The sequence below is a fragment of the Spermophilus citellus genome, assembly GCF_964194105.1.
Source record: "Spermophilus citellus genome assembly, chromosome: 18".
NCBI classification, from domain to species: domain Eukaryota; kingdom Metazoa; phylum Chordata; class Mammalia; order Rodentia; family Sciuridae; genus Spermophilus; species Spermophilus citellus.
The window spans coordinates 2,975,026-2,989,792 of NC_138200.1; the positions used below are offsets into that span (position 1 = coordinate 2,975,026).

General features: G+C 59.4%; 3 protein-coding genes across 10 annotated transcripts in view; 1 reads left to right on the forward strand and 2 right to left on the reverse strand.

Annotated features, from left to right (window-relative positions):
* Nucleotides 1–14,767, reverse strand: part of LOC308637576 (leukocyte immunoglobulin-like receptor subfamily A member 6) — a 147,611-nt gene that overhangs the window by 52,575 nt on the left and 80,269 nt on the right.
* Nucleotides 199–2,520, forward strand: LENG9 (leukocyte receptor cluster member 9). Its single transcript, XM_081274101.1, has one exon. The coding sequence runs from the start codon at nt 555–557 to the stop codon at nt 2,007–2,009; it is 1,455 nt and encodes a 484-aa protein (XP_081130227.1). The 5' UTR covers nt 199–554; the 3' UTR covers nt 2,010–2,520.
* LENG8 (leukocyte receptor cluster member 8) lies at nt 2,060–13,478 on the reverse strand (the record flags this gene model as incomplete). 8 transcript variants are annotated; one of them, XM_081274078.1, is made up of 16 exons in its annotated part: nt 2,060–3,322; nt 5,251–5,458; nt 5,537–5,666; nt 5,763–5,831; nt 5,919–6,020; nt 6,538–6,823; nt 6,913–7,053; nt 7,126–7,404; nt 7,796–7,999; nt 8,252–8,393; nt 8,694–8,946; nt 9,725–9,835; nt 10,575–10,676; nt 11,052–11,223; nt 11,884–11,976; nt 13,334–13,478. In XM_081274078.1, 15 exons carry the CDS (start codon nt 11,919–11,921, stop codon nt 3,160–3,162), a joined length of 2,400 nt encoding a protein of 799 aa, XP_081130204.1. In that variant the 3' UTR covers nt 2,060–3,159. The 8 variants fall into 8 exon arrangements, with proteins under 8 accessions (XP_081130204.1, XP_081130205.1, XP_081130201.1 ...); XM_081274079.1 differs by lacking the exon at nt 9,725–9,835; XM_081274075.1 differs by lacking the exon at nt 11,884–11,976 and having other exon boundaries at nt 13,334–13,467.

A 14,767-nucleotide genomic window follows, 5' to 3' on the forward strand; every position in this document is an offset into this window, starting at 1 on the left:
CAGAATACCGAGGCCTGGCAGCCACTGCTGCCTTGCCCCAGCGTCTCAGGTGGCCCCGACAGGGTGGGGCCACCATTTATTCTGGGAGTGGTCGCAGACGGAAACAACTGGGAACCCCTTTGGAGCCTCAAGGGGCGTGGTTCCAGTGCAGAGGGCGACTGGGGACCTTTGAGTTCCCAGAGGCGCAAGACTGCACCTGCGAATGCTGAACTGCGGGTGGGGCCAGGCTCCCTCCGGCCAGCTCCGAGGCAAAGGGGATCGGAGTAGGGGTGTCCACCGCTGGCTTGGGGCGGGGCCGGGAGGCTTAGGGAACCCCAGACGGGGAGGCCCGTGTAAATCACCCTGGGGCGGGGCCAGTCCCTCTAAAGCCTCCCAAGGGGCGGGGACATGCTGATCAACCAGCTGGGGGCGGAGCTATGTAAATCAGAGGGACTAGGTGCCCGGGACGACGGGGGCTGAGGTACGGGGTGTGGTGCGGTCGCCAGCGGCGGGAGCCAAACTCCAGCGCGGCGCCGTGCCAGCAGGGATCCCCTGAGATCTCAGCACCCACGGAGATGGCCGGACAGCCCGGACTGCTGCCGGAGGGCGCCGGCGAGGACCCCGCATCCCCGCCAGCTTGCCGCTTCTTCCTGGAGGGCCGCTGTCGCTTCGGCGCCCGCTGCCGCCAGCCGCACCCCGGCGCCCAGGCGCCGCCTAGTCGCGGGGCACAGCCGGAGGCGGGGACCAAGAAGCCGCCGCTGCGCACTGCCGCGGCCGTCATCCAGCGCATCCGCTGGGACCCGCGCCTCGACCCCGCCGACTTCTCGGTGGGCTACGTCGACCGCTTCCTGGGTGTGCGCGAGGAGCCCTTCAGCGCCTTCTGCTGGGACGAGCCGCTGGCGGCGCTGGGGCCGGGCGTGCTGGCCGTGCCGCAGCACCGCGTGCGCTACTTCCGCTTCCGCGGCCGCCTGGTGTGGGACCGCGCCTCGCGCACCGACCTGGTCTTCGGCTCGGGATTAGCGGCCGGCCGGGGCCCCACCATCCTGGACGCACTTGATGGCGAGGACGCACAGGAGACCCCAGACCACGAGAGAACCTGCGAGGCCCCAGAGGGGCGGGAGAGCCAGGCTGCTCCCGAGGGAGCGAGCGGAAACCCGGACTGGACGGAGCTCCGGGAATCCGACCGGGAGGAACCCGGAAGAAAGTGCGAGACAGCCACGGAGCCACGGCCGAGCGGGACCTCCGGCGCGGGACCACCAGTCCCGAGGAGGCATCTCGCAGAAACAGAGAGGGCAATAGCGCCCCTCGGAGCCACAATGCTACCAAGCAGGGAGGTGCAGACGCCGGCAGCCCCGGGAATGTCTGCTGGGGAGATGGATATGGAGTGGGGTGTAGAGGACTGGCCAGAAGACAGTGAAAGGGACTTGCCAGCTAGAGCTGTGGCCCCTCGCCAACCCCGCCCTACACATTTCGTGGCCCTCATGGTGAGCGATCTGGGGCTGCAGGCAGAAGTAGCCAAAGCCCAGGAGCACCTGGTCCAAGTCGACCCGTCCTGTGCTGCCTTCCTGGTGCCCACACATGCCCTGCACCTGACACTGGCCCTTCTGCGGCTGGCAGGCCCAGGGGAGGAGGCAGCCGCAGTCGGGGCTCTGAGACGGTCCCTCTTGGCCCCAGGACTTCAAGCACCCCGGCAGCTTCGGTTTAAAGACTTAGTGCTCCTGAGCCACCACGTACTTTGTGCCCCACCGTCCCCCACACTGGAAGGCATGGCCCACGTGCTCAGCCAGAGGCTGGAGGCAGAGGGGCTGAGAGTGCTGTGGCCCCGGGAGGGATTATACCCCCACCTCACCCTGGCCAAGGTGCCCCATGGCTCCCAAGTCCACCTCCCAGAGCCCAGGTTCAGCCTGGACCAAGAGCTGCAGAGCCAGCCCCTGGGGCGAGTCTGGCTGTGCCGCATGGGGAAGGCAGGTAGCACCTACCAGTCCCTAGCTGACATACCCCTGGGGCCACACACTGAATCCACACAGTGAAGGGGGGACACAGGCCAGGCAGAAAGGACAGTGCTTGTGGGGCTCGTGCTCTCTCTCTCTCTCTGTTTAATTTTGGTATCTCAAGCTTCCAAATGGTGCTCAGTGCTCCCAAGGAAAGAATGAAGGAAGGGAAGGGAAGGGAAGGAGGGGAGGGAGGCAGAGGAGGGACATCTGGAAAAAAAGCAGCCTGACAGTCCAGCTGTTTGCAAACTCATAGCACATCCTCCAGTTACATGGCAGAAGAGGAAGGGAGGACCGAAAAGAAAAGGGGAGGAAGAAGAAAAAATAACTTAAATAAACACACACACAAAGAAAAGAGAAGGAAACATGACGTGAGCTGGTGATCCATGAGGGAGGGAGGGTGACCGGTTTACCTGTGCTGAGCCAGGGAGGACTGGGAGCAGGAGGGGAGGGAAAGGGAAAAAAAAATCAGAAGAAACATTGGGGGCGAGGAAGGAGGGGACACGGAGACAACTTAATACAACTTGAGACGAGGCGGCCCGGCCGGCAGGTCCCGCGATGGCCTCCGGAGTCCTCAGTGCGGTGTGGTGGCGCTGGTCTGGTGGTGGTGGTGGAGGAGACGATGGCGTTGGCATTTCTGGGGTGAGGGGCCAAGGGCGGGGCATAGTCTCTAAGCAGCTCCCCTCACCCCAAAACACTGAGGCCCCAGAGGGCTGGGCAACAAGAGTCTGTGAAGAGGCAGACGGGGCAGCGGGCGTGGGCTGGTATGCTGGTGACCCCACTGCAGGCGGGCGCGGGCTGGACGGCCTGTCTTCTTTCCACTGGCCCCCCCGGCATGGGATGGGCCAGCGCGCCGGGTCGGGTACCGGAGTAGAAGCTCGAAAGAGAGAGAGAAAAAACACTGAGACAGCATTAGTGGAGGTGAAAAGGGGACAGACAAGCCTGCAGACCATGTCCCCAACCTCCATGGCCCCCCCCCCCAACCCGTCCCTCTGAGGCAAAAAATAAAAATGTAGAAAAATCTCTGTACAGACTCCCCGGTGGGAAACGGGGGCAGGGATGGCGGCTCTTCCTGGAGCCCACTCCCCACAAATTAATTTACAACCCAAGTCCATGGCTCAAAAACAAAATCCGCAAAGGTGGCACTGGGGGCCCCAGCCCCTGCCCCCGCCCCATCCTCGCTGGGTGCTCAGAAGGCTGGCAGCTGCGCCAGGCTGAGGCGACAGTCGATGCTGGAGTTGTCCGGGCCCGTGTAGGCCAGGCCCAGGGGCTCTAGGAAGGCCCGGCAGGCGGCCTCGCCCTCGAAGGCCAGCTCGGCCTGCAGGTAGGAGACTGGCAGCGCAGGGCGGAAGCTAGGAGACAAGAGGAGAGAGTGATGAGGCCGCGGGCGAGTGGGCAGGGAGGGCCCCACAGGCAGGGAGCGGGTGCCCCCAGCTGAGCACCCAGAGTGTTGTTCCTCGGCACAATCCCTGCTGGCTCCCCCTGCACCTCCCAGCCTCCCCCCCACTGGGGCCTGGAGGAACCTGGGGTGGGGCTGGTGACCCCAGTCCCCAGTGTGCCCCCCCTTGCCCTCACTTACCTGTCCAGGAAGGAGAGGGGACAGGAGGGAAAGGGCCCAGCTGGCTCCTCCACTGGCTGAGGAGCAAGAGCCAGACAGGGAGTAGTGCGTGGGCATGGGAGGGCCAACAGTGCTACCTGGGGAGCCCTTGCTGCTGCCCTGTGGGTCAGAGTGCCCCTGGAAGCTGGGCACAGGTGCTTGGCCAACACTCATCCACAGACTCCTAACATAATGACTTTTGGTTCCAATTATGCTACACTACTCATTGTACATGTGTTACAGTGCCAGGAAACAGCTGTCCAGAGCTGCCTGTGAGTCTACAGACTGTCACTCTGCCTGACAGGCACAGGAAGCAGCACCAAGTGAGCCAGAGGCACTACATATTGGAAAAGGGTCTGCCTGCAAAGCCCTGCTTCCTGTGGCCCTAGGACAGGACAGCCTGCTCATCTGCCACCTGAGCTGACCTCCCAGTCCCTGCAGGGACATGGCAATGTGGTCTGCCTGCCAGGAAGAGCTGTGCCAACTTCACAGGGGGAAGGCGCTGAGAGAATGAGGTCAACCCTGGGCCAGAGCCCCACCTACAAGGGCCATTCCTGGTTATGCTGCCACGGCCATGGCTGAGTATCTATAAATTAATAAGGAAACAACCACTTGCCAATCACACCGTGTGCAGCAGTACAGCTCAAGGGCTGCCCACCAAGGGGCCCATCAGGCCACACGGGGCTGAGCAGCCGCTGCCCCCTGACTCCCTCCCCAGCTAGTGACCACATCCATGGTGCCCACAGTCCCTATTGTGGCTCAGCCTCTCCCTTATGCAGGCTTGACTGGAACTAGATCCCAGAATGGGTTTCCTGAACTTCAAGCTGATGGTGCGGCCCTTACTCCGAGCCATCCTAGTTGCCACCCTGTGGCCTTCGTGAGGAAGGCCAGGCTACCTTGCCTGGTGTTCAGGCTGCCAGACCAGGACTCCTCAACCTGAGGCAAGACTGACACTGGGCCTGGATGACTGCAGGGTATCCTGTACACCAAAATGCTGAGCATGCTCCCTGGCCTCTGTCCCCCAGATGCCAGCTGCATCCTCCTTACTGTGACAATCAGAAATGTCTCCTGATGGTGCCCAATGTCCCCTGGGGGCATCTCAACTCCAACTGAGAACAGGGAGTCTATACATGAGTCAAACATGGATTCCCCAGGCCAAAAGAGTAAGGCACACACTCTGTCAGCAAGACCTGCCCAACCGAGGCCTTTCGGCAGCACCCCAGTGTGGCTGGCCCTCACCACACCTATCCTCAAACACGTCTGGCATTCCCAAAGAAGCTGAGTAGAAGCAGGGCCTGTCTCAGTGGAAGAGAGGCCCTCAGCCCTCCCCCCCACAGTTCATCTCTAGGCCAGGAGCAAGTAAGGAGTACAATGGGTGGGCAGAGGCCCTGGAAGGGGTGCTAAGAACCCGGAGAGAAGTGAGGATGACCAGGTCCATGGTGACATGAACAGGAGAGAAAGAAAGACACATAGAGTGGGAAAGAGAGCTGGGAGTATTGAGGTAAGAGGTGGAGAAGAGTCAGAAGAGGGCCAAGGACTACGGTGTGAGGAGGAAAGCAATGAGGTGAGTACAGGAGTGGGGGGAGATGAGTAGCAGATGGGAGTGGAAGGCCAAGGGCGAGTGGAGGGGATTGGCCTGGCAAGGCCACAGTGCAGAAGGCAGGAGAGCACAGCGCCACGTACGTTTTGATCATTGCCTTGAGGGCAGCCCTGCGCTCCCGGTCCGCAAACTTGTCCACGAGGTAGCCAGACATGCAGGGTGCATGGCAGTAGAGCCGGAAGAAGCGGTGGTAGTTGCCCAGGGCCCATGCTGCCCGCAACGCCAACGCGTGGGCCACACAAGGGTCTGCCTTCAGCTCCCGTGTGAGGTATGCCAGCTCTGTGGTGATGTCTGGGCCCAAGACACACATGTCAGGTGGCAGGGCACCACCTGCGCATGGTGCCCTCCCAACTGGGACTGCGCTCCCACCTCCAGAGTTCTTGGTGAAGATGTAGTAGAGGATCCTGTAGGCAGTAAACTCGCCCACGTTGCCTGGCAAGTTCTCAGCATACAACGACTTGAGCTGTGTCTGGCACTGGTTAAACTCTTCGTGGTCACCCTGAGGGCAGGGACATGAAGGAGCATGGTAAGGCCCAGGCAGGTGCAAGCAGCTAGCTGCTAGGGAGGAAGCGGTAGGCCTTCACCAATCACCCACCTTCTCCAAGGCAATGCGGGCATGGGTCTCATACACCTCCACCGTGAACTCTGTGCGGATGCCTTGCACCTGGGCCAGGGGGAGAGCAGGAGTTGCAGGGGGCAGGGAGAATGGGCAGGGCAGCCTACACAGGGTCCCTCCCAGTGTCCACCTCACCGTCAAGTCCTGCCGGATGGACTTCATCTGCTCACAGGCAAAGGCGTAATCCTGCTTCTCCTTCCAGTGGGACTTCACCATGCACAGCGACTTTTTCAAAACCTAGCAGGGAATCGAATCGAAACTCAAGAAGGGATGGCGCAGACATGTCCAGGCCATCCCCCTTCCACTTGTGCGACGTCGTTAGAACATCAAACCCATGCTAGTGACTCCACTGCACCACAAATGAGCAAAGACATACACACGTCCAAAAAGACCACCCCTTGGCTCCTGCACACACAGGGCCTAAGTGCCTTCTCCTGTGGCCACCCAGCTCCACTACATGCATGGGACAGACTGTACTCTCTGACGCACAGGGAGGGGGGCCAAGGCTCAGGGAGGCCAAGTAATCCTCTGGCAAGGCTATGAGTCCTCAACGGCAGGGGCCCAGGCACAGGTCTGCCATGAGTTCTCCCGGACAACAATCTGCCAGTGTGGCGGCCCGCAGGGTGGAAGTCCTCCCATGGCCTGGGCCACACCCACACACCCCGGCCCGTGTCCTCTGCCACCCTCCTGGGGTTGGCCCCCCAGGCCTGGTGCCAGCACTTCATGGGGCAGACCTGCCCTGCTGGGGACTTACTGCCACAGGGCGCACTGTGGAAGGGTCAGGGGCGCAGGTGAGACGCAGGTAGTGCTTGGTGATGTCAGGGCAGGTGCCCACGATCTGCAGCTCCTGCCAGTCAGGGTCAGCCCCGCTGCTCTCCAGGCTGCTCATCTGCAGCACCAGGGGCTCAAGGCGCAGGCGGCGAGAGTGCCCGTGCTGAAAGCGGGCTGCCCGCTTCTGTTTCTTCAGCTCGCGCTCCGGGTCCTCACACTCCAGCGCTGCCATCTTTTTGCGGCTACGCTTGGTAGGAGCTAGATCATGCCTGGGAAGAGACCAGGTGGGTGAAGGAGGCAGGCACCCCTGGCCACCTGGAAGCCCAGGCCTGGGACACAGCCCCACCAAAAGCCTTACCTCTTCCCACGCTGCGCCCTGCCTCGGCCCCGGTCCATGTGGGCCCCCCGACCCCCCCGGCCCTTGGGGGGCGGGTTCCTGCGGCCCACAGGGTGACACTCATTGCCCGAGTAGGAGCTGTCAGAGTCCGAGTGGGAGTCACTGCACAAGGAAGCAGGCGGGTCACGCCTCGAACAGTCCTTCCCAGCCACCCTCCAACCCCAGGCTGCGCACCTTCTCCGGAAGTGGCGGGTGGGGGACCTAGAGGAGGAGCGGGAGCGGGAGTCCGTGCTGGAGGAAGAGCTGTTGTCCTTCATGAAGACGTTACGGTTGCCGAACTTGGCGAAGCTGCTGCCCCGGGCTCGGCCAGCACCCCCGGCCCCTGGCGTCCCTCGCTGGGACTGGGCACCCCCGCCCCTGGTCACTGATCCTGCCCCCCTGGGAGGGTGAAGGCTGCTAGGGGCCTCCCACCGCTTCTTCTTGGGGCTCTCAGGCACAGGCTCCCTGGTCAGCCTGAGGATACAGCAGGGCAGGGCATCACCAACCTGGCAGCCAACCAGCAGATCACAGACCGCTCCCCCAGCCCAGGGCGCCACCTCACAGGAAAGGCACTTACCCAGGCTATGTGGATGCCGTGGTGCAGGAAAGGGAGCAAGCCCAAGGTTCTTTGTGTCCAGGCTGTGCTCTTAACCACCAAGCAGTGCATGTCACCCCAGCCCACAGCTCTCCCCACCCTGGGACCCCGACCTTGGCCTCCTGGCCACTACCACACTACACCCTCCAACCCAGGACTTCATGCCCCGGGCTGCAGCTTTCTGGCTCATTTCTCTCTGGAGCTGCTGGCTCCTGGGCCCAGGACTTGGCAGCTCTGCCCCTGCAGTACCACCCTCCCACCCAGACTGACCCAGGCAGCGGCTCCCGGCTCCAGTCGATGGTGTAGGCTGAGCCATCCTGCAACCGGGCCTGCAGCACCTCCTTGAGCAGCTTTTCTGTCCGGTCTTTGTCCTCCTCGGACTCGCAAGCAGTGAAGCATCGCTCCACATACTCTTTCATGTCCTGGGGCCAATCGTCAGGCTTCCCAGATAGGTTCCCACGGGTGGAAGGCCCGCTATGGGGAAGGCAGACCAGGACCCTCAGCCAGGAGGACCCGAAACCCAAGCAGACGCTCATGTGGCCACTCAGCTGGCAAGTGAGCCAGATACAACCTGAGTATTCCTTCCCTGCCTCATTTAGTGCTTGGGGCAACCCCAGGAATGAAGCTTCCCTCCTCTGGAGGAGCAAATGGCCTCTGGGAAGGAGCTTGCCAGAGCACAGACTGCATACAGCACAGAGGCAGGCATGGGAAAGAGGTGACCGTCACCTGTGGTTCTGGGCCTTCTCCGGATTGGGCTGGGGCCCAAAGCTGCTGTGCTGGCCCTCTGTACTGGAGCCAAAGCTTTGGCTGGTGACAGCAAAGGGCCGCTTCTGAATGTTGAACTTGAGACCTCCAGTCCCAGGGGCTGCTGTGAAGGTGGCAGACACTAGGGTTAGGCCCTTCCTCCCAGACACTCCTGGGGCTCCCCCGGAATGCAGAAGTGTCAACAGCAAAAGGAACCAGACATTCGGGAACTGGAGAGGTCACACTCCAGAGAAAGGCCCAGGAAAAGCACACACACCTAATTGTGGAGCAGCACACCCCTAGCCTCAGGACCACCCTGACACCCAGACAAGGGGCACCCTATGCATCTCACACCCAAGAGCTCAGAGCTCTAGGAGGATCCCTACCCGCCACCCTCAGACTTCCCACAGCTTTGCCAACTTACGCTTCATGCGGTTCCATAGCTGCTGGCCCTTCTTGGGCTTGGTAGGCTCACTGTAGGTATGTGGCCCATAGGCCTGGCCTGCAGGGGGCCCCGCCTGGCTGTGCTGCGTGGCTGGAGCTGTTCCAGGCTGAGGCCCACTACTCAGAGAATGGGCCCCATGTGGGGGGTTGGAGGGCTGAGGGGGCTGGGCTGCAGGCAGCTGCTGTGAAGAGGCCTGATAAGCCATGCTTTCGTCCATGCCAGGGACTGGGGGCTGCAGGAGGAAGCAGGAACCGAAGGTGAGGGCACTCTGGGGCCCTCGCTGAACTCAGCGCTCAGTCCGCATCCCCAGTGACTCCTGGGGTGAGTGCTCTGACTAACCACCCTTGGTGCGGCTGGGAGACTGAGAAGAGGGAGAGCCTGAGCAACTGTCTGGGGCCCCAGCTGTTGGGTGGCAGCTGTCAGCGTTCCTACTCTGAAGAGCGAGTCCCCAGCATTAACAGCCACTGGAAGCCCCCATTCTCCTGGTCTCTGACCTCGCACAACTAAGACCCATTTGACTACCAGTATTCCCAGGAACCCTCCCTACCTCAAACAGCTGACTGAGACATAAGAGTCACAAGGCTTCTAAGAAATCACATGGGGGTGAGAGAGCCAGAGTCAAACTAAGGTTTATCTGGCTCCCATGCACCATCCCTCCAAGCTGCACGTTAAATGCAAAGCCAGAATGCAGATCTGTGTGTGTGTGCAGGCGTGTGCGCGCATGTTGGGAAAAAGGGAAGACAGGCGCCACATGACAAATAGCTCCCACCCTCTTCTAATGCTGCAGCCCCTGGCCTTGCCCAAGCCCTACACCCACCCTAATTTCAAAATTATGCTTTGCTCTCCTCCTTCTTAGATCAGGAATTGAGTGGCAGCAAAAAAAAAAAAAAAAAAAAAAAAAAAGGAGAAATGGTGAACAGCCTAAATAGCAGAAGACTCTTTACTGCTGGCCCCTCAAAACCGACATCCCTCCTCTAGCCGGCCTGGCAGCTGGCCAGGCATGGTGTTACCTGGTTCAGAGTCCCTTGGTGCTGGGGTGCCGATGGCTGCTGGGGCGTGGCTGAGCCATAGGAGCTGGCCATCCCATACTGGGAGGGGGAGCCGTAGCTCTGGTACATGCTCTGCCAAAGGCACAGGAGGAAGGGTTAATGGCAAGCTGTCCTTGTCCACCTGTCTGCTGGGAACTGTGCACAATCTAAGCCTCTCTACTCATCTCTCACCCTTGTTGTATCCACTGTACAAACACACCAAATGCTTCCTCATACGTCAAAGAAACAAAGGAAAAGTTAAACTTCTTTTGATCCCACGTCCCACTTATGACAGCTCTCATAAGCTCCATTCAACAAACACCACTGCCAACTCAATCCTAAATCCTGTGACAAAGAAATAAAAAGCAAAAACCCATGCTCTATAACAAACCCTGTGCTAGACACATGGACAGCAATAGGTGCAGACATGGAGCATGTTCTGTGTAGTAACAAGAAGGAAAACAGAGTAAAGAAAAGGAACCCAGGTGCGAACACTGCTCTAGGTAATGGTCTGGCAGGGAGCAGCTCTCTGAGGACCCTTCCCAAGCAGAGACCTTCTCAGGAAAAGCACAGAGGAGAGAACTACAGCAAAGCAAAGCATGGGTGGACTTGGTGTGTGCTCGTGTCGAGGTCTCACAGCAATAAGCAGAACTCGAAGAGGGAAGAGGTCAGAACCAGGCACGCAGGAGCCTGCAGGCCTTGAGGGCCACACAGGTCTTGCCTCATGGGCTGTGAGCTAGTGGGTTTGGGGCAGCATGCCTGTTCTCTCCACTCCATCAAACCCCCACCCCTTGCCCACAACGAGGTGCCCTGCCCTGCAGAAGACACTCACCATGGGATAGTAGTAGCTGTAGGGGTAGGCATAGTTGTACTGCTGGTACCACTGGTAGTACTGCTGTTGCTGCAAAGCCGAGGCTTCTGCCTGAGATACGTACTGCAAAACAGGAGCACCATGCTGTGAGCACTGGGCAGCAGGAGCCCATAGGCACCACGGCTCCCAGGAAGCCAGGCCTCTTTACTGATGGGTGTATGCCAAGGAGGGAATTAAGCCCATCTCTGTAAAGAGAACTTATCTCTGCTCTCAGACTTGGCACTTTTGAACCAGGAGCATGACTTCCCTCTTCAGGGAAACATCAGGCTCTGGCTGCCTCAAGGAAATAGACCTTTCCCCCCTCAGCTGATGTGGATAACAGAAAAACACCTGTTTTACCCCCTCAGGGTACCCCTTCCAAGTGCTACAGGTGGAAACCAGGCAGAGGCCCTCCCACAGCAAACCCCACAGGGTTCCCAGGCCAGGTGGCTTTCTCACTTGTGCACTGGCCACAGGCCCATTGCTGCTGGCCTTGGAGCTGCCGGCAGCTCCTGATTTGCTGATGCTGGCCAGGGCCTGGCGGGCCTTCTCCCACTCTGGGTTCTCATGCATGGGGGTCTCCATGCCATTCTCTCTGTTGGCGCCAGCCACCATGCTGTATTGAGAGGACCTACAGAGAGAGGACATTGAATCAGTTTGTTTTCCCACTGCACACAACTGGACAAGATGACAGGGGGCAAACAACAGGCCCTGGATCCCATACCTAAGCTCCCTAAATTTTCTAATTACACTATGAGTATAACCAGCTTTTGCTTCAGGGAATCTCTGTGAAGGATGAAGGCAATCATCTGCTTAAGGTGCCTAATCTGGGTCTTGCACACAGCTTTTTAAACAAAACGGTAGCCAGTATCATAGAATTTAACATATGCCTTGTACCTAGTAGGCCTCAGTGTTTTATGAATTGATGGATTCTGTCTAACACTACTCATGATCAGCAGGTTATAAGGCTTTTTGGGAAAAAAAAAAAAGCAAGCAATTAACAGAAGGTCAATGACTGCATACTAAGTGTCAGAGGCTGCCTCCTCCCTACAGTTACTTGGAAGAATTAACAGTTCTCTGAAATGAAGGCGCAGAGGGGAAGACTTGCCTTGCCACACTACAACCAAGAGTGTAGTGTCCCTTTGTGTTTGGGGCTAGAAGTGCCCTACTCCAACCCCAGGAACTGCTATACCACTTTCCTCAGGCTGTATGAGATCCCACCCAAGGAGACACCCCTGGGCCTCGCTTCCACTGTCCCTCCCGCTGGCCTCTGTCCCTCTACCCCACTAACCAATCTGTGCTACGTTGATCACCCACGTTGGCCGCCATCTGGACCTCGGGGTATAAGGGGTGGACCTCGGGAGCCAGACTGCTTTTCCACTATCTATGAGAAAAAGAATGAATTGGGAGACTCAAGAAACAGCAAGAAACATGTCATAAAATGAGCAAGAAAAGTCGGTGAACCCCGTGAGAAATCAGGCAGAAAAGGGGAATTTGAGAAAGAAGGAACCACTGGGGTAAAGAATGTGAGGGGGACTCTGGGTATGGAATGGAGGAGCTAGAGTATGAGCGGAAGGCTCTGGCCCCTCTGGAGTGCTCCAGGTGGAAAACAAGGAAGTTCCCCAAGGAAAAAGGCCTGAAGTCCACATTAGGAAAGGGGGTGTGAGGAAAACCCTGAGACGGGCAGGGGAAGCCCAAAGGAGGGATGGGGGACCTCAGCCAAGGATAGGGGATCTGAAAAGAATTCCAGAGAATACATGTTCTGAGAGGAAGCAGGAGGAGAATACTCCAACAAGCAAAGCTTGAGAGACCCTAAGGCTCAGAAGGTTGGAAAGAGGGAAGCCTTTCAAAGAGGGAGCACCTGGACCTGGGAGAACACAGGAGAATGGAGAAAATTTCTAAAGGAGAAGATGACTCCTGGAAGTTCCCCTGAAAAGCGCGCAGAGACTAAGGGTGCCAGAGGGGACCCCCACGTAAGGAAACAGATTGTCAGGAAGCACCTAAAGGCTGATCTACTGGAGGTTTCTAGAAGCAGGAGTAGGCGTGGGCTGGAAGGGGTGATCCCCTTGGTTGGAATCTGGACATGCTTTGAGAACACTAAAGAGACCTAAAACATATTAAGGAAATCATTAAGAGTCGGGTGGGAAATACGGGGGGGCGGGGGGGGGAAGCAAAGAAACAAGGACTAAGGGGCCTGAACTCCTGGAGGGGTTAACTGACTACTAAGATGAATCCCATCAGACACCCAGTCTTACAAGAAGTTGAAGGATCGGAAACAGGAGCCTGGAGCTGAGTAAAGTCCAACAAAGGCGAAGCCATTAAAAAAAGACCCAGAACCTGTGTGGGAGCAGGTGGGACACTGGAGAGGAGGTAGATCGGGGTGAGGGCTGGGGTCTGGAGACGGGCTACAGTGCGGGGCAGACGCGAGGCCGGCGATGATGCTGATGGCACCTGGCGGTCCCGCAAGCTGCGAGAGCGAAGGACGCCGCCGTTGCCCGGGAAACGTCGCCCGCAGCCCGGCAGCCGTCAAAGGGCCTGGGGCCGCCGCGTTCGACGCGCACGCGCGCGGGGCCTCCGCGAGTCCCCACCCCCGCGGCGCGCAAGCGCAGTGCCCGCCGCCGCCACACCCTGCCGACGCTCGCGCGGCGTCCGTTGGCCTGACGGCCCAGAAGGCCGCAGGGGCGCGGGGCGCAGAGCCAAAGGGAAAACGTCCCCGCCCTCCCACCGCTCCCCACACCAACCAGGACCGTTCGCTCCCGGGACTCGTCAGCAGCGTCCCAAGACGGTAGCACGACGGCCGCGACAACGCTCGGCCACCCGGCTGGCTTCTGTCTTCTTTGGCTTCGACGTCTTGACCGTGGCGTCCTGACGTCATGCGGCGGCTTCGCCCCGCCCCTTCCCTGAATAGCCAATGGCCACCACCAGTGGGCTTGAGCCCGCCCTCCCGCCTACGCAAGCACGAGGGGGCTGGGACCGGCAGGCCGGAAGTCTGGGCGGGGACGGTGGCCCCCAGGGAACCTTCGCGGCCGAGTTTCCGGCCCGTCACTCTGGCACGCAGCCTTTTTTTGACTCCGCCTGTGGTAGCCATTGTTTTCCCTGAGGAGTAAACCGGAGTGACGAGGTCTGTGAGACTATTCACAGCACAGTGACGTGGGAGCCCGGGAGACGGGGATGGGCTCGGGGGAAGGGCGCGAGGGCAGCCTCCACCCGGAAGGGGGCGGGGGACGGCGCTCCGGGGGAGTCGGCCGCCGGGGTCGGGGCTGGGTCCCTGGCGGCCGGGCAGCCCCCCGGGGGAGGGCGCCCCGCGGCGGCCTGCCACCCCGTTTAGAGGCTTCGCGTCAGGTCGTTAGCATTAGCACGGCAGATGCCACCCCGACTTTACCGGACTTCTTGCGGCGGAATAATTATTCCGATTTATGGGGAAAGTGGCAAAGCTCATACCGAGTCGTGCGTCCTCCGCCCACGTCCCCCCTGCGGTCCCCGCACCGAGAGCCGGACTCCGGGCGTTGCCGCGCCTTTCCCGCTCCCGGTGTGCGGGTCTAACCCAGAGCACCTGTCAGACCCGAGGTGAGTGTCTCGGCTTTGTGAGACCCTTTTGCTTGAGGAGGCCACTGAGGTCCCTGCGGGAGGTGAGTAGCAGGACAGGAAGGTCCTGGCCAGCCAGGCCCTTGATCCTGGGCCCCCCTTGCCTTTGGGCCCTCTGCTGTGGTTGTCCGACACCAGCTTCCCCAGAAGCCCCAGAAGCGCTTTCTTCAGAGAGCCTTGCTGTGCAGCTCAAAGTGTCGCCGTCAGCAGCTGCTGATGCACATCCTTAAGTGCTTGTGCTGCTTTTTCTGGAAGTTGATTCCCCAAAGCAGGATTGCTGGATTGTTTTGATTTTCTCATGTATCAGTGGGTTCGTTTTTTCAAAGGATGTGGTTCTGACCTCTGCACTGTGTGTTGGAGTGCTCTTCCTGCAGCTCCTGGGCAGCCCAGGACAGGACCCGTTTCTAATTTCATAGCTAGTAGTGGAGCTGCTGGTTGCTTCACATGTCCCCTGTTGATGGTGTTGGGAGTTCTGTTTCATGAATGTTCGTCTCAGTTACTAATTTTAACTTTTTTATTCTTTTTGGTACCAGGGATTGAACTTAAGGCATTCAACCGCTGACCCACATCCCCAGCTCTATTTTGTATTT

What these genes read in the sequence shown, in the direction of transcription:
- LENG9 (XM_081274101.1), top strand. Translation starts at nt 555, where the DNA reads ATGGCCGGACAGCCCGGACTGCTGCCGGAGGGCGCCGGCGAGGACCCC.